This window comes from Oncorhynchus gorbuscha, linkage group LG01 (assembly GCF_021184085.1).
Source record: "Oncorhynchus gorbuscha isolate QuinsamMale2020 ecotype Even-year linkage group LG01, OgorEven_v1.0, whole genome shotgun sequence".
NCBI classification, from domain to species: domain Eukaryota; kingdom Metazoa; phylum Chordata; class Actinopteri; order Salmoniformes; family Salmonidae; genus Oncorhynchus; species Oncorhynchus gorbuscha.
In genome coordinates this window covers 81,330,971-81,356,020 of record NC_060173.1, presented here as the reverse complement: position 1 = coordinate 81,356,020, position 25,050 = coordinate 81,330,971, and the positions used below count along the sequence as shown (strand labels likewise).

The window sequence follows — 25,050 nt, the reverse complement described above, 5'->3', positions numbered from 1 at the left end:
CACTCCCAATGCTAGTCCATCATAGATTGTTAAATGGCTTACAGAAACTAAATGTAGACCTATCTTTGATAAATACATTAACTTGAACCCAATTTCACTCGACATTGTTCGATGTAATTGTATGGCTACAGTAGCATTCACACTGATATAGGGGCTAGGCCTACTGTAAATTGAATTGTGGCTGAGCATTGACATGCCAAACATTATCAGTAAGCAATATTAAATTAATTATTTATGAGGCCTAAAAAAAATGAACAATTCTAATCAAATTCTAAACAAAACCACTTGTTTTAAATAGCCTACGTCACTTCCAGACTACAATTTCTCCCCGTGGGTATATAATATTAAAACAATGTAGACTACGGAGGGTTATATGCACATCCAAACTTTTCACAGTAGCTGGACAACAATCGAATATACCTAGAAAGGGCGAATGTCCATTCACCGTTATAATGCTCCACAATAGGCCTATGCTTTACGACAATAATCGGAAACATTTTACAGATCACCTCGCATTCACACATCTCCAGAAGTTGCATTGCAAGCGCGCCACTGACGTTGTCACCATGAAACCAGGAAGGTGAATCATACTAAAGGTTGGTTGTAATAAAATTCAACAAAAAAAGTAGCTTTTTAAAATTATTTTTCTACAACAATAAATGAATGTAAAGTGTAATACAATCGCCAGGATTTAAAAAAGACGCATTGCTATTGAATTAGCATGCGTTATGGTAGGCCTAAGGGAGGGCTTGGGTTTTTCAAATTTGACAGGTTACAGAACTTCTAAATACGAGGTTCACCGGTATCCATTCACCGAGGTACTCAATCTCGTTTCACGGTGGGCATGGACACGTAGCCTACATCATGGATGGGGTTTTACGCACATCCAAAACGTGACCTGCATGGCTATAATAATGTGGGCCTGCCTTCAATGCATAGATAAAAAGAAAATGTCAGCTCAATGTTTTACTCCTCTCAAACCTTATATTTTAATAAAGCTTTGGTGATTAAGATGTATTTACAAGCGGTCTCAGGAGCCAAACCCTTTATCGACAGTCTTGACTAGCCTACTTCGCGATAACATTGGGCAGACAACAAAAGCCTCAATTGAGAGGAGGGAAGTCTACTGTATGCTTGGTTTTAAATCAAATAAAACAAAATGGGGAAAAAAGATTCGTTTTTATATTTAAAAAAATGAAATATACAGGCACCAAAAGCACATTGGGCTACTCTTGCTCCATGCGCATAGTGCGTCACGGCTGGATAGGCTGCGTTTCTGCTGTAAAAACCCATGCCATAACCAACTGCATTACTGCTAAAACCAGATTTTGGTTGGTCTTAAATAACCCTATCAGCGCTACCTGAAATCAGTACTTCGGATACTGTTTTTTTCGGATATCAAAGAGGTAAACTGCCGAATTTAGCGTTGGGGTTAGAAAATGCCAGTCTGACAGTTTTTACATGACGAAATTGCAAACTAACGTGCGTTTGAGACTAGCGCCGCCTTAACGCCAGCCAAAAATAGAGCCCTACATGTCGCCACTCCACACAGGTTCACAAAAACTGTGCAGTTTCTTGTGCAAATGTGTAAATCTTGATAAAGATCTAAACACACACGCATGCATATACACACAGAGAGGACAGTGAATGTGTCCAAACAACATAGACAAGATTATGAAAATTCAGTTTTTGATATTGCTGGACAAAGTTGATTTACTGTTTAACTGCTTTTTTCTTCTTCATAAAAGTGAGGCGAGGAAGCAACAAAAAAAAACAATCCCCCAAGAATGGGCAGAATGGGCATTATGACAGTTTCTTTATTCTGAACATATCTCTGATAAACGTCAATAACAGCAGTATTAACATATGTATAATAGAATACAATATCAGGTGTTTTTTCAAATGAAAAAACCTTGACCAAATGTATAATCAGTTCATTACTATAAATGTATAGCCTAACTATGCTTTAATTAAATATGAATACAATGCAAATATTATAAAGGCTTATCATAGACCACACTTTATAGGAGAAATAGGCTACTAAAGATGGCCAATCATTCAAGTTTGGTCTTTCAAACAGTGCTGGACTTGGACAGGAACTCACCAGCGCCTCAAATGTTCCACTGCTTGAGCTCCTGTTCCTCTTACAGAATATTAGCTCAAAAGTATTGCACCTAAATATAAACAGTACCAGCACCCAAAATGAGTACTGGCTCCTACTTCAGTGTAATTCAAGCACCGCTATCAAATAAGTGCAATTCAACACCTATCTACAGGATAAAAATGTAATTTCATGCGATACAGGCTATATAGTAGAATATGTATGCTTTTCTAATTCAAGAATAACAATAAATACATGTAATAAAATTAAATGTTAATTTATAATGTGTTCATGACCTATTAGCCTATAGCCTGCAACAAAATAGTAATACAAATATGAATAGGCCTATCATAGACTAGGCCTTTACTTTGAAGAAAGAGGGACAATCATTCAAGTAAGGTCTGTCAAATTAATGTAGCATTGGAAAAAGTACATTTCAATCCGGCCATAAAGTAAACTATAGCATCATCTACAGAATATAACTGATATTCAAAATGCGCAATTAAAAGCATAAATCCATTCCAGAGCAAGTTTTACTAAATTTGAGGCCAGTAGGCCTATATAGTCAAATCACTACTTCCTCCTTCGATTGCCTCATCTGGTTGCCAGGAAAAGCTTTGCTGAGGAATGCCCTGATCTCTGGCCAGTCGTTTGGTTCGATGATGACGTTGTTTCGGGTATTAATAGCTTCTAATAGGTAAAAATATTATGCGTTAACCGTGCATTTAACCGATTGTTTATAACGAGGGACGTCCCACCAAGTTAAACCTGGACACAAATAGTAGGAATTTGCGTCGTACTCAGCTATGCTGGCATGCGAGAGAAAATTAACATTTGCACATACAGGTCCCGAACGTTTGTGCGTCAGTGTCCAATCAGAGGCCCGAACATAACAAGCGCGTGATCTGAGGTGGTTTGGTCTCTGATTCTATCGCACCAATTTGGGAAATCCTCAAGGGACACAAAAAACGATACATATTTTAATAAAAGTGAAGCGGGGGCGAAAAGTGAAGCTGCGCATCCCTTAAACAGTAAATCAAGTGTCTGGCATATGCATAATCCATCAAAAAGTGAATAGATTTTTTTTGCATGATCAATTACATTAGGCTATTCATTTTAACCACGATTTGTATATGAATATTATTGAGGGTTTCCTATTATATAGACAGCATAACTATCATTGCACCGTTCTTCCAAATCTTTCCTATGCAATATTGGACCTCGTCCCAGTTAGGCCTACAGGGCAGGGTGTAGGTTGATGATGAAACAGGCTGACATGATATAACGGTTGATTGACAGTTATACCTTCTGAATTCTGCCATCCACGTCCAGGTAGATTACTCGGTACGCCGAAGAAGCTGATCCCATTTCTCTCCACCCCTCAAGCCTCTCTCGCCGCTGCCGAGTCGGATTGCGGGCTATAGGCTACCACTCCGTTCCGTGCCCGAATTGGTAAACCCGAGAGCAGTCTGTCCTTCTCTGAATGGGCAAATGAAGTTAGCGTTTCAACATCTCTTTCTCTCTGGAGCACCTAGCTAGCTCTCATCTCATAAACCCCCTCCCTCAGCCCCTCTCAAATGAGTCGCACGCAGACAAACACACACTGGGAAAACTGAAGAGCAGGGATCATCGTACGTTTTCTCTTATCGCCATAGTTACCGGGGCTCCTCAAGGACGCGTGAGAGGGGTAGTTCGCCTGCCCACACAGCCCCCAGTCTGTTCGCGATGTTTATTCCCTTTTACGAACAAACGAGGCTATATTCTATTGATAATATGGCTATTCAAATCCTATATAGTCTCTAAAAACGGTATTTTTGGTCAAAGCACACGAGAAGAAAGGAACCGAAGAAAGAAAACCAAAAAGCAGCCAGCAAGCGCCGTGAAAAAGAGATGTTTCACATGTAATTTAGTTTCTTGCATGGGCGCCCACGCGCTTCCCCTGATGACATTAAATCAAGCCTTGTAGCCTCGAGTCAGCTCATGGGTTTTGTGATGCTATGCGTGGGAGAGAAGTCATGGGCAATCAAAACATACTAATACTTTCAATAAAACCCGTCATTGACTGCAGTGTATAATCCGGCATAATTACGTTTTGGTTTATTACGAGAACCTACTAGTCCCAATAACTGATTGTTCATTTTTTACAGTTTCAGAGAATAGTAATTCATATTTGATTTGGCCTGCAGTACTTTTTAGAAACAAAGAGAGATTGCCTGTGTGTGCCTGCCTGTGTCACTGAGTGGAGGACTAGCTTTCAGAAGTGTACATTTTGTTTGACACCTGCCACCTCCAGCTGGGAGACTTGAGACCACTCAGCCTAACTGGAACACACTTAGCCTGGTGAACAAAACAATTCAACATTATGCTTAGAAACCAAGACAGATCTTTTGTGAAGAAGCTTCCAGAGAATTCAGCAACACAGCCACTCGCTTTTTATTTATCTACCAAGATATCTTCAGAAATGGACAATTGTCACCAAGACCCTGTACTTATGAGTCAGGTAAGAATCAGACAAGTAACTGAACAAAGCAAGTGCCTGACCAATGAACAAACACCAAAAAAAAAATTCAAGTACTACCATTTAAGCACTGCAATAATGATTCAGCTTCCACCAAGAAATGCTCTATCGCCACAAAGAACAATGACACGTTACTGGATGGGGTCCCTTCCATTTCAATTCAGTTAAATACGGGCAGTGAATTGGAATTAACCACAGCCCCAGGCATCTGCCAGAATGAAAGTTCATAAGAATATAGATTACTTTTTCATGAAGGTACATAGGCTACCTTTCTTCACTCATTTGGCACATTAAACCCAGAGGTAGGAAGCATTAGTCACAGGAACGTCTTTAAAATGTTCACAAAGGCAGAATGAATGTGAGCATTTTAAGGTTTGGGATGATGGCATTTGGTGTTTTCTACACATAGTAAAAATATCACAGTTTAACATTGCACTGCATAAATAACTGATTTGAGAAATGGTTGATCCTCCTCGGGAGTTGATATGCAGAATTCCATACTCAAACACAAAATGTTACATTCATAGCATTCAAGTCCCAAAACATAAAACTGTACCATCATTTGCTGATCATATAGGAACACAAAATATCAGTACCTTCATATACTTCCTAAACAGAGAAAATACATAGACCACCAGAATGTTTTTTTTTCTCAATATAAATTACTGTGCATTTCCCCACAATCTTTGGTTACATAAGGCTGAAGTGGGCCCAATATGCTCTAGAAGTATATAAAAACAATCTAAATAAAAAGTGTTATGTGCTCAGAGGGACTGGATGGCTTGGTTGGTTGCTTATTCTACTCCACTACTTAATCTTCATAAACTTTCATAAACTTTCATTCGGTTCCAATAGGTGCTGCTACACACTAGTTCATGTCAGCTACTGCTGAATCGACGGCGATACAGCCAAGCTCGCAGTGACAACAGACCTTTAGAAAGAAGTGTTGCTTGTCTATGTCTCTTTGTGAACATTGTCTAGCTCTTGGGCTCAGTTTTTCAAAAACTATCAGATAGTATTAAAGGCATATTCATAGAACAGACAAATCATTGACTTAAAATCCAGATAACTGGGCCCTGGTTTATAGGGATTTGGTTAAGGTTGAGAGGTGACCACAGGCAGGGTGGGTTCAGGTCATCTCAGTTAAAAGGTCCGGTCCAGGGTAGTGGTATAGGATGCAGTGTGTCTGTGCTGAGCGAGGGCCACAGTCTTTCCACTTCTCGGTCTGGAGTTAGCGCAAAGTGCTTAGTGCTCCTTCATCCTACAAGACGGAAACAAAAAAACAGACTTTGATCCCTAAACAAAAATCTGCATAAAAATAATGTGCAGTTTCCCACCAGAAATGTGTTTCCATCAAATTGATAAAAAGGCTGTGCGTGATGACCTAGTGCACATATAAATGCATTTTTTGGTTAAATTCGGACGTACCGAATAAAATAAAAAAAGTTTAAAATGGGTTTCCATTGCATTTTCAACTCGTTTTTTTTTCTCCCACAAAAAATGCTACGTTATATAGCGAGTGTGCCCACTGCTATTGGCACGTGTGCTCTAGCCAACAGCTCACAGTTAGGCTACAGTGAAAGTATAGCCTACATGATGAGATGATTATGGACAAAAGAGTAATCAATTTTATTTGTCAAACAGCAGCCAAGCATTCTATTTATATGTGAAAGAGTTGAAGCTGTTGCAGTGCTTAAGGTGGTCCAGGAGACTGTTCCCACAAAGAACAACCTTTAAGTGATGGAACATTCACCTAATCTTGTATGGAAGGAGGGATGTGGAGATCAGTGGCAGTTCTTGTAGAATAATGAACCCCAGTATTGAATTTGAATAGCATTTGAAAAGAAACAGGGTGTAGATTCATTTGTTATAGAAACAGATTTGGTTGATATACATTTTGAGGATTTGAAGGCGATGAAAGAGTGGAGAGGAACTGGCACAACAGTCTGAGTTGCGCTTCCTCACAAAATGTTTTTGGAGAATGAAGAAGTTATTGGGGTTGCTTTTATAAGTACTGACCCAGTATATATTGCAGTATGAGATAAATAGATAGAGTAAAGTGTAGTACAGATTCCAAATTGTTTGGGGGGGGGGGGGGGGTTGTATTCATCTGATGACACCAATACCTTTCACAATTTATTTGGAGTTGATTTACTGATGCGTTTCTGACGGTCTTTATCAGAGAAAAATATGGTGTCATCGGCAAACATAAAAAAAGACAATGAAAAATGAATTACAAGTTATTAACATAGATCATAGAACATGATCAATGGCATACTATAACAAAGCCTAGATACCACTCGATACCGCCATACTACAACAAGTAGAATATAAACAAGTCACTTACTCTACAGTGGTGCTGCCAGAACGAGGTTTAACCACGTTACCAGAGGTCAGCTCCTTCATCACCAGCCGCAGCAACAGCTACAGAGGAAACACATCCACACACAAAGCCACATTCTGTAAGACCCACATAAGACAAACATTAAGAGGATAGGGGGCAGTATTTTCACTTGGGATGAATTGCGTGCCCATAGTGAACTGCATCAAACTCTGTCCTAGATTGCTAATATATGCATATTATTATTACTATTGCATAGAAAACACTGAAGTTTCTAAAACTGTTTGAATTATGTCTGTGAGTATAACAGAACTCATAGGGCAGGCAATCTTCCAAACAAGAAATGAAATTCTGAAAGTTGGGGCAACTTTGACGTCATCGCCCCCTCCTTTCCCAACAAGATATGGATCTGGAAGCACTTCCTACGCCTTCCACTAGATGTCCTCAGTAGAAAGTGTAATGGAGCATTTGCTTTGAACTTTGACCTAATGGGAGGGAAAATAGTCAGTGTCCCGACTGAATGCCATTTTTCTGTGGCGCATTTCTCTGCGGGTGCTACGGCTGTTCCATTCGGCCCCAGATGAAAACGTATGATCCGGTTGGAACGTTATTGGATATATATGATAATAACATCCCGAAGATTGATTCTTTACATAGTTTGACCAGTTTATTCGATCTGGAATATATCTTTTGGATGTTTTCGGGCGAGTTATCTTGGACCAGCAGTCAGTTTTTGGGCACGTGAGTTGAAAGTGATAGCAAATGCAGCTACTTGGACACTAGTATTGGACATTATGGAACAAAACGATGATTTATTGTGGAACTAGGACTCCTTGCACTACATTCTGATGAAAGATCAAAGGTAAGGGAATATTTATGTTGTAATTTCATATTTCTGTCTGAGCGCAGTCTTAGATTATTGCAATGTTAGGCTTTTTCCAAAACGTAAAAAAATAAATCTGACACAGCGGTTGCATTAAGAACCTTTAGTCAAAGTTTATGATGAGTATTTCTGTTATCTGGCGTAGCTTTCTATAATTTCTCCGGATATTTTGGAGGAATTTCTGAACATGGCATCAATGTAAACTGAGATTTGTGGATATAAAAATGCATATTATCGAACAAAACATAAATGTACTGTGTAACATGTCATATGACTGTCATCTGATGAAGATTTTCAAGAGGTTAGTGATTCATTTTATTTCTAATCCTGCTTTTGTGATTTTATCTTTGGCTGGAAAAAAGGGCTGCGTTTTTTCTTTGGTTTGGTGTTGGTCTAACATAAATATATTTTGTGTTTTCGCTGTAAAACATTTACAAAATCTGACATGATGGGTAGATGAACAAGATGTTCATCTTTCATTCGAGGTATTGGACTTGTTAATGTGTGAAAGTTAAATATTTCTAAAGAATATTTTTGAATTCCCTGCGCCACCTTTTCAGCTGAACAGGGGTCTGAGGGGTTCCCTGAGGGGAACTCCTTGCCCCAACAGGTTTTTAACAAGCATCAGCACCTACCAGCAGTGCTAGGAAGTCAGCTGCCATCAGCATGTAGAAGACCTGATCCCAGCCCTGTGACGACAACACTCCTGCCAGAAGGGGGCCTATTGCTGCACCTGAGAAGAACAGATCACAGGACAGTTTGTAAGTCACAAAGCTAGAACTATGCTAAATTCTAAAGCAACCCCTGGTCATTAGCTATCCCCTCATGGAGCTAACTTATCACATAGGATCTACTGGTATGGATGGAGGTGAGAGACTGACCTACTGATCCTGTGCCGTCAATGATGGCCGTGACAGTAGAAAGGGCCCTGGCATTGCCCTTGAGGCTCTTGTGTGTTCCCTAGGTTCAAAGGTCAAAACAGAGTGGGAAGGGATATGAGGTCAGAGACAGAGGATTATATAAGTGTAAAACAGTGAGAAAGACTCACTCACTACACACTTACCAGATCAGCAGCCACTGCTGTTGTAATTAGGGCATATGGCCCATTCACAAGTCCTCCACACACCAGTAGCATACCTATGAAGAAAATGGCCCATCACAACATTATCCACATGATCATATCTCTGTTCACCTGTTCGTTATTGACAGTCAGAATAGCACAGCCATTATGTCAACGGACTCAGGAGCGCGATTCATGAAGTCAGTCTACAATCCCTCTCACAAGAGCAACACAAACTGGACTTAGTAATATAAATAGATCCTTACCTATGGTCGGTCCCAGTCCAAACTCGCTGATCATGGAGAAGCCATATAGCTGAGAAACAGAACAAAAACATTAAAAAAAATATGTCCTATAAGATTAATGATGCACGCTTATGTTTAGCCCTTGACATGGTCAACGGTCCTCTGAAGCTCAGCGATCTTCTGCAGCTCAGTTGGTAGAGCATGGTTCTTGCAACACCAGGATAGTTGGTTTGATTCTCAGAAACAGAGAAAGAGAGAGAAAGGAATAGAAACAAATGGAGCCACACAGGGAAAGAGACTCACTATAGGAGCAGCCAGCAGCAGCATCAATGCACAGGTGGTGGCTCTCTTTCCCAGCTTATCAGATATGACCCCAGCCAATATTCCCCCTACACACAGAGAAAGAGATGAGCACAACAATCAAGATGTGTGGTTTGCAGGTAGTTCAATTCCAATGATGAATTAGGAAGTCCTGACATCATTCATGCATTTTTACAAATCAAATCTCTGACACACACAGGAGCTGTCATGTCTTATCATATTATGTCTTGTTCCTGTTCTTTCTCTTCACTCTGTCTCCCTCTGCTGGTCGTATTAGGTTACCTTCTCTTTCTCTCCTCCAGCTGTTCCTCATCTCCTCTAACTACCTCGTTCACCCTTTTCCCACCTGTTCCCTTTTTCCCTCTGATTAGGTCTCTATTTCTCTCTCTGTTCCTGCTTCTTTCTCTGTCAGATTCTCGTTTGAGTTTCTCATGCCAGAAACAAACTATCGTCTCGTTTGCTTCATCCCTGTCCCGCCCCGTCGGAATCTGCCTGGCAAGTGAATCCTGTACTCAGCTAACTGTCTTATCGTTTGTACTGTGTCCAGTTCATCTGATGCTACGTGAGATCAGGTACCACTGTTCCTCTACGACCCGCGCCTACCCAGAGAGACCTGCAGCCTGTCGCCGCTAACCCAGCTATTCTCCTCTGCTGCTAAGAAGGGGGCTCTTTTGTAATTATCAGAAGGACTTTTTGTTTCATTTGTCGCCCTCTCTGCAGGTTGTCTATTTTGCCATTATCTACATCTGAAGAGGATCTATGTCTTCCCTGTGTTTACATTAAAGGACTCTGTTTTTGAATACCGCTTTTGGGTCCTCACTCAAGTGCATAACAGGAGCATACAAATATCCAGATCATAAAGTTATTTGGTTTGTAGAAAGAGTCATACAAAAGGATCAGAACTACAAACAACCACTGAAAACTAAAAAAAGAGAACATACCCACAATTCCTCCCACGTCAAACAGAGTGGAGAGATCTCCGGCCTTCTTGGCATCTAGGTGAGCTGAGAGACAGGTCTATTATCTTCACACACCCTCTGGCAAACTAAACAAGTGACACAGGATACTAACAAAAACAACAAGCAAAGCATAGGTATCCTCTCACAGTGGTTCCCAAACTGCTGGAAAGGGGCCCCGAGTGAAAACATTTGGGAACCTCTGTCCTAACAGGTAGAGCTGGTTTGACCACAGATTACCAAGACACAGTGCATTCGGAAAGTATTGAGACCTCTTGACTTTTTCAACATTTTGTTATGTGGTCTAAGACACTGCAACTCAGTGCAAGACGCGTCACTGCAGTACCTGGTTCGAATAAAGGCTGCGATTGGGAGTCCCATAGGGCGTTGCACAACTGGCCCAGCGTCGTCTGGGTTTGGCCGGGGTAGGCAGTCATTGTAAACAATCATTTTTTCTTAACGGACATGCCTAGTTAAATAAAATAAATACATATTCTAAAATTGAGAAATATTTTTTTATTTAAATCAACCTACACACAATAACCCACAGTGACAAAGCAAAAACAGGTTTTCAGAAATGTTTGCGTCAAAAACAGAAATTCTTTATTTACAGAAGCATTAAGACCTTATGCGATAAGACTCGAAATTGAGCTCAAGTGCATCCTGTTTCCATCGATCATCCTTGAGATGTTTCTACAACTTAATTGGAGTCCACCTGTGGTAAATCCAATTGATTGGACATGAATTGGGAAGGCACACAGTTGACAGTGCATGTCAGAGCAAAAACCAAGCCATGAGGTTTAAGAAATTGTCCGTAGAGCTCCGAGACAGGACTATGTTGAGGCACAGATCTGGGGAAGGGTACCAAAACATTTCTGTAGCATTGAAGGTCCCCAAGAATACAGTGGCTTCCATCCTTCTTAAAAATGGAAGAAGCTTGGAACCACTAAGACTCTTCCTAGAGCTGGCTGCCTGGCCAAACTGAGCAATCGGTCAGAGAGGTGACCAAGAATCCGATGGTCACTGACAGAGATCCAGAGTTCTTCTGTGGAGATGGGAGAACCTTCCAGAAGGACAACCATCTCTGCAGCACTCCACCTATCAGGCCTCTATGGTAGAGGGGCCAGACAGAAGACACTCCTCAGTAAAAGGCACATGCCAGCCCACTTGGAGCTTGCCAAAAGGCACCTAGACTCTCAGACCATGAGAAACAAAATTCTCTGGTCTGATGAAGCCAAGATTGAACTCTTTGGTCACAATGCCAAGCGTTACATCAGGAAGAAACCAGGCACCATCCTTACGGTGAAGGATGGTGGTGGCAGCATCATGCTGTGGGAATGTTTCTTTTAGCAGCAGGGACAAGGAGACTAGTCAGGATCGAGGCAAAGATGAACGGAGCAAAGTACAGAGAGATCCTTGATGAAGACCTGAGCGATCTGGAGCAGGTTCTCAGACTGGGGAGAAGGTTCACCTTCCAAAAGGACAACGACACTAAGCACACAGCCAAGACAACGCATGAGTGGCTTCGGGATAAGTCTTGATGTCCTTGAGAGGCCCAGCCAGAGCCCGGACTTAAACTCTATCGAACATCTCTGGAGAGACCTGAAAATATCTGGCAGCGATGCTCCCCATCCAACCTGATAGAGCTAGAGAGGGTCTGCAGAGAAGAATGGGAGAAACTCTCCAGATACAGCTGTGCCAAGCTTGTAGCTTCATACCAAAGAAGACTTAAAGGCTGTACTCGATGCCAAAGGTGCTGAGTAAAGGGTCTGAATACTTATGTAACTGATATCAGTTTTGTATTTGTAATACATTTGCAATTTCTTTTGTTGCCATTATGGGGAACTGTGTGTTGATTAATGAGAAAAAAAACGATTGAATCTATTTTATAATAAAGATGTAACATAACAAAATGTGGAAAAATTAAAGAGGTCTGAATACTTTGACTGCACTGTAAATGTCAGATTGCAGATAGATACCGTATGTCTCAGATACAGTATGTCTCAGACAAAGTCTAGCAGGTAGCGGGCAAAGAATGCATGCCCTAACACTTCTTATCGAGCTCTCCACAATGCCCTGGATTCATGTACTGTATACTTGACCAAACAGACAGAGTTCCTATACGAATGTAGCAGTGAGTGAGGGCGTCGTTGCAGTGTAATGTAGTGGTTCTCAACTGGTTTTGCCTTGGGACCCAAATTGAACCATTCGTATGACAATATGTTTTGGGCAAAATGCAATCTGGAAAACAATTTTTAATGCTATATTGACAATACATTTAGCAATTATATTAGACAAGGGAACAACAATCACACCTTTTCATTGTCAATAATTCCATATTACTCATATTCTTGATGAAGAATTTTGGCAACTCACTTATTTGAGACCACAACCTGTGCTAAAAGGCACTACTTATAGATTTAACTCTGCAAAAAAGAAACATCCCTTTTGCAGGACCCTGTCTTTCAAAGATAAATCCACAGATCTTCATTGTAAAGGGATTAAACACTGTTTCCCATGCTTGTTCAATGAACCATAAACAATTAATGAACATGTACCTGTGGAAAGGTCATTAAGACACTAGCAGCTTATAGACGGTAGGCAATTAAGGTCACAGTTATGAAGACTTACAACACTAAAGAGGCCTTTCTACTGAGTCTGAAATACACCAAATGAAAGATGCCCAGGGTCCCTGCTCATCTGCGTGAACGTGCCTTAGGCATGCTGCAAGGAGGCATGAGGACGGCAGATGTGGCCAAGGCAATAAATTGCAATGTCCGTACTGTGAGACGTCCAAGACAGCACTACAGGGAGACAGGACGGACAGCTGCACAGGATTGGTACAGCCGAACATCACACCTAAGGGACAGGTACAGGATGGCAACAAAAACTCTCAGAGTTACACCAGGAACGTACAATCCCGCCATCAGTGCTCAGACTGTCCGCAATACGCTGAGAGAGGCTGGACTGAGGGCTTATAGGCCTGTTGTAAGGCAGGTCCTCACCGGCAACAACTTCGCCTATGGGCACAAACCTACCGTCGCTGGACCAGAAAGGACTGGCAAAAAGTGCTCTTCACTGACGAATTGTGGTTTTGTCTCTGGTCAGATTTGCGTTTATCGACGATGGAATGAGCGTTACACCGAGGCCTGTACTCTGGAGCGGGATCGATTTTGGAGGTGGAGGGTCCATCATGGTCTGGGACAGTGTGCCACAGCATCATCGGACTGAGCTTGTTGTCATTGCAGGCAATCTCAAAGTTGTGCGTTACAGGGAAGACATCCCCCTCCCTCATGTGGTACCCTTCCTGCAGGCTCATCCTGACATGACGCTCCAGCATGACAATGCCACCAGCCCTATTGCTCGTTCTGTGCATGATTTCCTGCAAGACAGGAATGCCAGTGTTCTGCCTTGGCCAGCAAAGAGCCCGGATCTCAATTCCATTGAGCACGTCTGGGACGTGTTGGATCGGAGGATGAGGGCTAGGGCCATTCCCCCAGAAATGTCTGGGAACTTGTAGGTTTCTTGGTGGAAGAGTGGGTAACATCTCACAGCAAGAACTGGCAAATCTGGTGCAGTCCATGAGGAGATGCACTGCAGTACTTAATGCAGCTGGTGGCCACACCAGATACTGACTCTTACTTTTGATTTTCACCCCCCCTTTGTTCAGGGACACATTCCATTTCTGTTAGTCACAGGTCTGTGGAACTTGTTCAGTTTGTCTCAGTTGTTGAATCTTGTTATGTTCATACAAATATTTACACATATTAAGTTTGCTGAAAATAAACGCAGTTGACAGTGAGAGGACGTTTCTTTTTTGAAAATACTGTTTATATTGAAAGTTTATATTGAAAATACTATGATTAAAGAATAATAGTTTTCAGAGAATAATTTATAAAACAAAAAAGTAAGTTGTCATTTATACACACTTTCTACCTGGTATTAGTTTAAATTCAGACAGGAGTATCTTTTATAAAAAAAAATGAAAACCCACATAAAACCCCCTTTCGCGATCCACCAGTTCAGAACCACTGATGTAGTGTCATGTACATACCCGTTTTCGTGATGTAGAGCGGCAGCCAGAAGAGGAAGGTGTAGCTGACCAGCTTGGCAAACAGCAAACAGAGCGAGAACTCTATCACTCCCTGGAGAGAAAGAAAAGCATACTATCAACAAATAAAAACGATACATTTCTCCAGAATAGAATGGCGTGGTACTTTGCATGGTGTATGCTAAGTGCCAGGGGTTTTCCCGGTTGCTTGTACAGTACCCATGCATTTATTTCAGATCTATTTAAGTGTATAAGGAACATGTGTCTGTAGGTATTTTTCTACAGTATAAAATGGTATTGGCAACAATTTGATGTACAAAATAAATTAACAAAACCAACCTGCTTTTTTGTATAAAAAATATTTTAAAAAACATTCTAAACCGTGTCACACAGGCTCAGAAGATTCCCGTGAGGGCAGGACATTTCCTAAGGAAAATAGTCCTGACAGTGCTTCTGCCATGAAGTCTTGGAGACCTAAAAACATCTTGGCTGCAGATATGATGTCCAGCTTTTTGGTCTTCTTTGACACTTGTGCTGTACAATGAATCACTGTGGCTATAAATGCCACAATATCTACCTTCTTCACAATGAGTGTATCCAGATCACTCGACTGACTTAAAACACTAGCAACTGGTTGCAAGGCATATCGTCAACACTGTTGCCTCTCGCTCCTTTGACTATTTTCACCGGCTCCACATAGATCCCCGATCCTTGACACCTCAAGGATCACCCTAATAGGGCACTCAAGAAAGTCTGGAGTATGAACCCCATCACATCTACAAAAAACAAAATCAGATTCTTCAATACCATACTTCTCCTGCCTGCAAACATTTGACACTTGACCATATCCTTTACAATTCCCATACTAATGGTTTGGACACAAACGCTCTCACCGCATACCTCACATATCCAAGCTTCACATATTCAGGTATCGTCTCCTCAAACAACAATAATATCGATAGGCTTTTCTCCTTCCTTCAATTACCAATACAGTGGTTGCACTGTACTTCTCTCAGCACATATCAAAGCTGCTGGCTAAAGTTAGAGGAAACCAAGTCTAGATTTATCGTAATCACTCCTCTTTCACCCCAGCTGCCAAACTAACCCGGATTCTGATGACCATCCTACCCCTGCTAGATTACAGAGATCATTTATAGATTGGCAGGTAAGGGTGTTCTCTAGAGGCTAGAAGAAGAACATCACCATTCGGCCATCAGATTTGCCACCAATGCTCCTTATAGGACACATCACTGCATTCTATACTCCTCTGTAAACTGGTCATCTCTGTATACCCGTCGCAAGACCCACTGGTTGATGCTTATTTATAAAACCCTCTTAGACCCCAGTCCCCCCTATCTGAGATACCTACTCATCCTCTACATACAACACCCTTTCTGCCAGTCACATTCTGTTAAAGGTCCCAAAAAGCACACATCCCTGGGTCGCTCCTCTTTTCAGTTCGCTGCAGCTAGCGACAGGAACAAGCTGCAAAAAACACTCATTCTGGACAGTTTTATCTCCATCTCTTCATTCAAAGACTCAATCATGGACACTTACTCTTACTGACAGTTGTGGCTGCTTTGTGTGATGTATTGTTGTCTCTACCGTCTTGACCTTTGTGCTGTTGTCTGTGTCCAATAATGTTTGGACCATGTTTTTTACTGCTGCCTTGTTGCGTTGCTACCATGTTGTTGTCATGTTGTGTTGCTACCATGCTGTGTTATGTGTTGCTACCATATGTTGTCGTCTTAGGTCTCTTTTTATGTAGTGCGTCTCGTGTGTTTTGTCCTATACATATTTATTTTTTTATCACAGGCCCGTAGGAGGCCTTTTGGTAGGTCGTCATTGTAAATAAGAATTTGTTCTAAACTGACTTGCCTAGTTAAATAAAGGTTCAATTCAAAAAAACAGGTCAGGCGACATGCACTGACCATTCATGGAATTCTCTGACTAAGGTACTCGTCATCTACACTACCGGTCACAAGTTTCAGAACACCCACTCATTCAAGGGTTTTTCCATTTTCTACATTGTAAAATAATAGTGAACACATCAAAACTATGAAAACACATATGGAATCATGTAGTAATTAATTTTTTAATATTTTTAATTGTTAAACAAATCAAAATATATTTTATATTTGAGATTCTTCAAATAGCCACCCTTCAAATAGCCACAGCTCTGCAGAATCGTGGCATTCTCTCAACCAGCTTCGCCTGGAATGCTTTTCCAACAGTCTTGAAGGAGGTCCCACATATGCTCAGCACTTGTTGGCTGCTTTTCCTTCACTGAGGTTTAACTCATCACAAACCATTTAAATTTGGTTGGGGGATTGTGGAGGCCAGGTCATCTGATGCAGCACTCCATCACAAATTATTGGTAAAAACAGACCTTACACAGCCTGGAGGTGTGTTGGGTCATTGTCCTGTTGAAAAACAAATGATAGTCCCACTACACCCAAATGAGATGGGATGGCTTATCGCTGCAGAATTCTGTGGTAGACATGCTGGTTAAGTGTGCCTTGAATTCCAAATAAATCACAGACAGTGTCACCAGCAAAGCACCCCCACACCATCACACCTGCTCTATGCTTTATGGTGGGAAACACGCATGCAGAGATCAGCTGTTCACCCGCACTGCGTCTCACAAAGACACAGCGGTTAGGAATTTTAGAAATTAGACATTTTGACTCCAGACCAAAGGCCAAATTTCTACCGGTCTAATGTCCATTACTTGTGTTTCTTGGCCCAAGCAAGTCTCTTTTTCCTATTGGTGTCCTTTAGTAGTGGTTTCTTTGTAGCAATTTGACCATGAAGGCCTGATTTAAGCAGTCTCCTCTGAACAGTTGATATGTGTCTGTTACTTGAACTCTGTGAAGCATTTATTTGGGCTGCAATTTCTGAGGCTCTAATGAACTGATCCTCTGCAGCAGCGGTAACTTTGAGTCTTCCATTCCCGTGGCGGTCCTCATGAGAGCCGGTTTTATCATAGCGCTACAACTCCTTTGGCAGGCACCCTGCTCAGAAGAGCAATACATGTTACTTCTGATGTGGGCAATTTTGCCAGATTCAGTCCACACCTTTTCTGTTCTTCAATGACACAATTAAACAAAACAAGGACGCTTCTAGCCACCTTGATTGAACCCACCTTTCCCACTGCTTTCTTCAGTGCTCGATAATACAAATGGATTTCGCAACTGAACCTACTTGTCCAAAAAACAGTTCCATAAGAAATGCATTATTGGACCGGTCCTTGTCTTCTACTACAACTTTTGCTGGTTTAGTTCCATTCTTTGATTTCACTCATTTCCATTCATTATCACACTTCACTTGCCGGACTTTCCGATTAAAGCACAGTCGCCATTTTCCAGTGTCCTCATCTGCGTGCTTTCACCCCTCCCTGGTACTTGACTGGTCAATTAAGGTAATTGATTGGTTAGAAACTCACTGCACCTGGTTATCCATGTCTTGAATTGGACATGAATTGAAAGGCAATAATAAAAACCAGCAGATAAATGGCCCTCCAGGAATTGAGTTTAATTAACAGCCCTGGGCCTTTGCCTTTGCTATTGTGTGTGAGAGATATGGGTGGTGTGAGAGGTCAGGCGACTGACCGGAATGCGTAGAGCTCCCATGAAGCTGATGGCCGAGGGCTCGGATTCGCTCTTCACCACCACCACCTGCTGTACTGGGACAGAAACACTACTGTTGTCCTGAGGGAGCAGCAGCTCTGTGTCCCAGTTCTGAGAGAGATGGAGGGGAAAACATGGGTTAATAACACAGATCCACATACAGACACTAACATAAACACAGACAAACTCATAAAAACAGGCACACCTCATATTTGTCTCCCTGTTTGTATGAATGGTACAGTTGCTTGTGTCCATTTGTCCCATTCCAGTTCTTTGTCAGCTTTTGCTGCATGAGAAGAAAAAAAAAAGTACAATACAGTTTACCACAATGTTACAGGATCTATAGTTTAACATCACTATTATACACAGTGTTCCACCAGCTACTAGTGAAGAAAACTAATGCAGTTCACAGTAGCGTGGGAGACTGAAAATGATACCTGTCAATCAAGAAGAACCCTAAATAAAGCTTATACAAGGAATCTGCCCACATGGTAAAAGTTAATCATGTTTCATCCCTTTTGATTTGTGTGTCCGTCTCCAGGGAGGCATTTTTACCAGAGCCAGCCCACACTCAGAGACACTCAGGTACTCTACGTCTACGCAAGGAGCTAAAGTGGGCGACAGTTGTCTAGGAAACGGTTGTCGGGCGCGGTGTGCGACAGATGTGATGCTATCCAGGCAAATTCTGATGACGTGTGATCCACACAATGATCCCATTCTTGGACACACATTTTCAAACTAGCATTTAAACTAAGCATTGAACCAAGAGGGGCTTTTTCCTGTCTATATCTGTGAATTTATACCTCTGAAATGTCCTAAATATTATGTCTATACTAAGTAGAGATGCTTTTGAGAACAAGAGAGACATCCTAAGTACTCACATTGTTGCTACAGGGAGCAGGGTTCTGTACAGCATGGATGCTTCTAAGATCATTTGGATCTACAGACAAAACAGAGTTTAAATGTTTTAATATCAGCATGCAAAAATCTGACCTTCGCATAAATCATGCATTGAAGCTAAACAAAGGCAAATGGAACGAGTCTTTCACTCCTCCAACCAATCACGTAGCAGTACTCACGTTCAATGAGGAAGAGGAAGCAGATGATTCCCATGGCAGCAATGATGAGGCCAGGAACGATGAAGGACAAGCCCCAGTTGGAGGAGACCCAGTAGCCTGCGATCAGAGAGCCCAAGATGTTGCCCACCGAGGTGTGGGAGTTCCATATGCCCATGATCAGACCCCTCCTATTGGAGACACCAGTTAAAGTATTCTAACTTCAATGTATATTCTATTTTCTATTCAATGTATCTCCTATAACATCAGTGTATCTGAACTATGGAGGAATTGTTTCATTTTAACAGATCTTGTGGCTTACCTTCCCTTGCCAAACCAGTTCCCGATGCATGTGACAACACTGGGCCAGCCAGTCGTCTGAACCAAGCCATTAGCCACCTGAGGCAGAGGAGAAACAGAGTTAGAAAAACATTCAGAATATAGAACTGTTGTCTTCTGAATTCTCAACTAGTCTTCCTATGAAATGTCAGACCAAGAATTTTCTATGGCTTGACTGATATTGTACATGTGTAGGTAGTTACAGTAGGTCCACTTTGTGACTTACCTGGACAAATATATAGAAACCAAGGCTGTGGATACTGTAAATGTAGCCCAGGCCAAACAGACAGGTGAAGAGGCCGCTCATCAGCATGCCAAACGTCAGGTACAGACGGATGGGCAGGCGCTCACCGATGATGCCACTGCAGGACGCACAATGACATTTTTTACAATGCATAAGTTCATACAGGCTGACAAAAATGGCTAGCATATTCAGCATAAAAATAGGCTGGCATATTGAGAATTTTTCATCCATCCCTTATATAAAACGAAACATCAATTTTGAATGAAAAAAAAGCATTAAAATATCAACACTATTCGGCATGACATCCAGCACAAGCTTGGCTAGAAGCCATTTGACCTTGCTGGGACACAGAGTTAGTTATGCAACACGGTCCTTGAAAAGCACACTGTGTTCATGTTGTAACACAGAGAGACAGAATGAGGACCCTTTCAGGGCTAAAAGAGAGGGAGGGAAAGAGTGAGAGGTGAGAGCGAAAGACAAAAGAGAGAAGAAAAAAAAAAGAACACAAGGAGCGAGATATTCCCCCCTTGACAACTACAATAAAAACAACCAACAAAAATGGGTCACAACTCCTGCAGGTCTGTCGCACACTGGGTCTGTACATAGTCAATGGTAGGCGGAGGGGACTATTACTATTAGGTACAACTACAGCTCATCGCTTGGCAGTAGTACTGTAGATTACTTTATCGCCGACCTCAACCCAGAGTCTCGCGGTGTTCACAGCCCACTGTCACTCCTACCAGATCACAGCAAAATCAGTCTACTCTACTTGAACAGAGCAACACTGAAATCACGAGACAAAGACAAAACAAACCGCACACTTAAGAAATGCTATAGATGGAAAGTAGTGTAGAAACTTACCAAAAAACAACAATCGCTTTTAGACAACTTCCTGGACAAAACATTTCACTGCAATAGTGAATGTGTAAAACTGGCAATAGAAAGCCAAAACAGTATATTTGACCTTCCAGCCTCACCATCAAATCTAAAAATGACAAAATGGTTTGATGATGAATGCAAAAACCTAAGAAAGAAATTGAAAAACATATCCAACCAAAAACAGACCCAGAAAACCTGATCCTACACCTTTATTGTGTTTAAACACTAAAACGGTACAGGAATACACTAAGGAAAAAGGAACAGCACACCAGAAACCAGCTCAATGTTATTGAAGAATCCATAGAATCAAACCTTTGTCGGGGAAAATCCGAACACACTAAACAACAACATGAAGAGCTACCTATCCAAAACAGAGGTGTCTGGATAAACCACTTCTCATTTTGGCCCTATGAAGAAAGAACAAAAACATAGACATGATCAATTACAAATCTAACAATCCTCAGCTCTGGCATCTTCCCCAATACTTGGAACCAAGGACTGATCCAAAAACTACTGTGGGATCTGCATCAACAGCAAATTCTCTTCATTATCATTAATAGCAGCCTCCTACATTTCCTCAGTGAAAACATCCTGAGCAAATTTTTAAAAAATGGGCTTTTAACCAAATTACCATGCGACAGACCATGTATTCACCCAGCACACCCTAAAAATAAAATAAAAAGTTTGACTCAATTTGACATAGGGGTCAGCTAAATAAATTGATGGAATGCGGTATAAACAATATAAAATCCACAAAACAAATGTGCGGTTAAAATTTTAAAAACAAACAGATTTCTTTCCTCAGTGCTGTGTGGTGAAGCAGGGATGCTGCTTGAACCCCACCCTCTTCAACATACATACAGTTGAAGTCGGAAGTTTACATACACCTTAACCAAATACATTTAAACTCAGTTTCACAATTCCTGACATTTAATCCTATTAAAGATTCCCTGTCTAAGGTCAGTTAGGATCATCACAATATTTAAGAAAGTGAAATGTCAGAATAATATCTGAATGATTTATTTCAGATTTCCTTCTTTCATCACATTCTCAGTGGGTCAGAAGTTTACATACATGCACTTAGTATTTGGTAGCATTGCCTTTAAATTGTTTAACTTGGGTCAAATGTTTTGGTTAGCCTTCCACAAGATTCCCACAAAAAGTTGGGTGATGGCCACTCCAATACCTTGACTTTGTTGTCCTTAAGTCATTTTGCCACAACTTTGGTAGTATGCTTGGGGGTCACTGTCCATTTGGAAGACCCATTTGCGAACAAGCTTTAACTTCCTGACTGATGTCTTGAGATGTTGCTTCAATATATCCACATTTTCCTCCCTCATGATGCCATCTATTTTGTGAAGTGCACCAGTCCCTCCTGCAGCAAAGCACCCCCACAACATGATGCTGCCACCCCTGTGCTTCACGGTTGGGATGGTGTTGTTCAGCTTGCAATCCTCCCCCTTTTTCCTCCAAACATAACGATGGTCATTATGACCAAACAGTTCTATTTTTTTTCATCAGACCAGAGGACATTTCTCCCAAATGTACGATCTTTGTCCCCATGTGCAGTTGCAAACCGTAGTCTGGCTTCTTTATGGCGGTTTTGGAGCAGGGGCTTCTTTCTTGCTGAGCGGCCTTTCAGGTTATGTCGATATAGGACTCGTTCTACAGTGGATATAGGATACTTTTGTACCAGTTTCCTCCAGCATCTTCACAAGGTCCTTTGCGGTTGTACTGGAATTGATTTGCACTTAGCGCGCCAAAGTAAGTTCATCTTTAGGAGACAGAACCCGTCTCCCTTCCTGAAGCGGTATGAGTGGTCCCATGGCGTTTATACTTGCGTACTATTGCGTACTTGTGGAGGTCTACCATTTTTTTTGCACGATTTCTTTTGATTTTCCCATGGTGTCAAGCAAAGAGGCATTGAGTTTGAAGATGGGCTAATTGACATCATTTGAGTCAATTGGAGGTGTACCTGTGGATGTATTTCAAGGCCTATCAGAAACTCCTAAAGCCATGACATTATCTTCTGGAATTTTCCAAGCTGTTTAAAGGCACAGTCAATTTAGTGTATGTAAACTTCTGACCCACTGGAATTGTGATACAGTGAATTACAATTGAAATAATCTGTCTGTAAACAGTTGTTGGAAAAATGACTTGTGTCATGCAAAGTAGATGCCCTAACAGACTTGCCAAAACTATAGTTTGTTAACAAGAAATTTCTGGAGTGGTTGAAAAACGAGTTAGTGACTCCAACCTAAGTGTATGTAAACTTCCGACTTCAACTGTACATACATTACATACATACATACGAGAGGGCACTAGAACAGTCTGCAGCAACAGGCCTCACCCTACTAGAATCTGACGTCAAATGTCTACGGTTTACTGATGATCTGTTGCTTCGGTCACCAACCAAGGAGGGCCTACAGCAGCACCTACACTACCGTTCAAAAGATTGGGGTAAAAATAAACATTTGTTCATTAAAATAACATCAAATTGATCAGAAATACAGTGTAGACATTGTTAATATTATAGCCTTCATTTCTCAGAACAAGAATAGACTGACAAGTTTCAGAAGACAGTTCTTTGTTTCTGGCCATTTTGAGCCTGTAATCAAACCCAAATGATGATGCTCCAGATACTTAACTAGTCTAAAGAAGGCCAGTCTTATTGCTTCTTTAAGCAGGACTACAGTTTTCAGCTGTGCTAAAATAATTGCAAAAGGGTTTTCTGATGATCAATGAGTCTTTTCAAATGATCAACTTGGATGAGAACACAACGTGCCATTGGAAAACAGGAGTGATGGTTTCTGATAATGGACCTCTGTACGCCTACGTAGATATTCCATTAAAAATCAGCCTTTTCCTGCAACAATAGTCATTTACAACAATGTCTACACTGTATTTCTGATCATTTTGATGTTATTTTAACGGACAAAATAAAAAATGCTTTTCTTTCAAAAACATTTCTAAGTGACCCAAACTTTAGACTGGAAGTGTAGATCTTCTGCACTGATTCTGTCAGACATTTACATTTTACATTTAAGTTATTTAGCAGACGCTCTTATCCAGAGCGACTTACAAATTGGTGCATTCACCTTATGACATCCAGTGGAACAGCCACTTTACAATAGTGCATCTAAATATTTTAAGGGGGGGAGACCTGGGCCCAGACAGTAAAAAAGTAAAATAAAAAAATAGACAAATAATTGTGTTGCAAAAAAGGTCCCGTCACCAGGACCACAAATACAAATTCCATCTAGATACCATTTCCCTAGAGCACAAACTATACCTACCTCTGCCTAAACATCAGCACTACAGATAACTTCCAAAAAGCTGTGATTGATTTGAGAGACAAGGTAAGAAGGGCCTTCTACGCCATCAAAAGGAACATAAAATTCAATATCCCAATTAGGATCGGACTAAAAATAATTGATATCAGTTCAAATTCTTGAATCAGGGTCTGCTCACCAACCAAGAATTCACAAAATGGGACAAACACTCTGCACTGTGGAGATCACAAAATTTCATCAGCCGGTGATTCTCAAGCAAATAACTGTCGGTCTCATGGTAATTGACCGTTAATTAACATAAACACATTTAGCATCTCCTGGCTTCCGCACATGGCCTACAAGCCACTGATACAGACCTGTAGAACATCTACATTTTTAAAAGTCTAATAACTCCATGTAATATAGCCTACACCGTCACAATAAATCCATTATTTATTTTAGACAGGTCTAAAGAAACATGATAGGAAAATGTAGTCCATTTCAGAAGAACAGAGTAGCATACTTTGAGTGGTCCTTATGTTAGGTCCTGATCTGGCTATGTTAAATGGCTGTGGCCTACACCAGTTCATTTAGCAGACAAGAGTTGCTTAGAATTATTTTATATTATAGTATGAAGAATACTACTGAACAAAGCTGAATGAAATAGAAAGGATATTTTCTCCAAACGACGTGAGGGAGTGCGCACATGCGGCTAACAAATAAATATATACTTCTATTTGCTTAATTTTAGAGTTATTTGTGTAACTAGTTGTTCTACAAACATTGGACTATATGTTTAGATTTTTAATACATTGTAAGGCTGCATGATGCAACTCTAATGATTTTTTAAAAGTTGCTTGAAAAGGCACGAGCTCCGCTTTGTTTTTTGCACAGACTGTACACACACACACTTCCTCAGTCGTCTCTCCTTCACAATCTGACAAGTACTTGATAATGCCTTGAGTTTCCCGGCTGCATCCCCTTTGTGTGGCCGTAATGCACCCGAAAAAAAAGCCATGCCTTTTGCGGCGTGGCCGTTGTGTCCTTGGCCCGGAGTGCTGGGTTGTGCCCTTCTCCCAGTGCTCAAAAGCACCCCTCACTCACATGGCTTTCCATCACGTGATTGGGTCTTTTTTTAGGTTACAAGTGAAAACAG

General features: G+C 41.1%; 2 protein-coding genes across 4 annotated transcripts in view; both read right to left on the bottom strand.

Moving 5' to 3' along the window:
* The window catches only part of LOC124043458 (high affinity cGMP-specific 3',5'-cyclic phosphodiesterase 9A-like), a 34,068-nt gene extending 30,376 nt beyond the window's left edge, over positions 1-3,692 (bottom strand). The window contains exon 1 of one of the 3 annotated variants that reach the window (XM_046362078.1): positions 3,407-3,692. In XM_046362078.1, the coding sequence (XP_046218034.1) occupies positions 3,407-3,469 (63 nt within the window). In that variant the 5' untranslated portion in view covers positions 3,470-3,692. The remainder of the gene's footprint in view (positions 1-3,406) is intronic. The other 2 variants (XM_046362071.1, XM_046362087.1) reach the window with 2 other exon arrangements.
* An 818-nt stretch (positions 3,693-4,510) lies between these two features.
* Positions 4,511-25,050, bottom strand: part of LOC124043452 (glucose-6-phosphate exchanger SLC37A1-like) — a 31,261-nt gene continuing 10,721 nt past the window's right edge. Inside the window, exons 6-20 of the mRNA XM_046362058.1 lie at positions 19,726-19,861; positions 19,483-19,559; positions 19,185-19,351; positions 18,987-19,045; positions 18,311-18,391; positions 18,088-18,216; positions 14,480-14,570; positions 10,411-10,473; positions 9,452-9,537; positions 9,170-9,218; positions 8,907-8,980; positions 8,725-8,803; positions 8,479-8,576; positions 6,967-7,043; positions 4,511-5,880 (exon numbers count right to left, since the gene is read on the bottom strand). Of these exons, the coding sequence (XP_046218014.1) occupies positions 5,865-5,880; positions 6,967-7,043; positions 8,479-8,576; positions 8,725-8,803; positions 8,907-8,980; positions 9,170-9,218; positions 9,452-9,537; positions 10,411-10,473; positions 14,480-14,570; positions 18,088-18,216; positions 18,311-18,391; positions 18,987-19,045; positions 19,185-19,351; positions 19,483-19,559; positions 19,726-19,861 (1,282 nt within the window). The 3' untranslated portion in view covers positions 4,511-5,864. The remainder of the gene's footprint in view (positions 5,881-6,966; positions 7,044-8,478; positions 8,577-8,724; positions 8,804-8,906; positions 8,981-9,169; positions 9,219-9,451; positions 9,538-10,410; positions 10,474-14,479; positions 14,571-18,087; positions 18,217-18,310; positions 18,392-18,986; positions 19,046-19,184; positions 19,352-19,482; positions 19,560-19,725; positions 19,862-25,050) is intronic.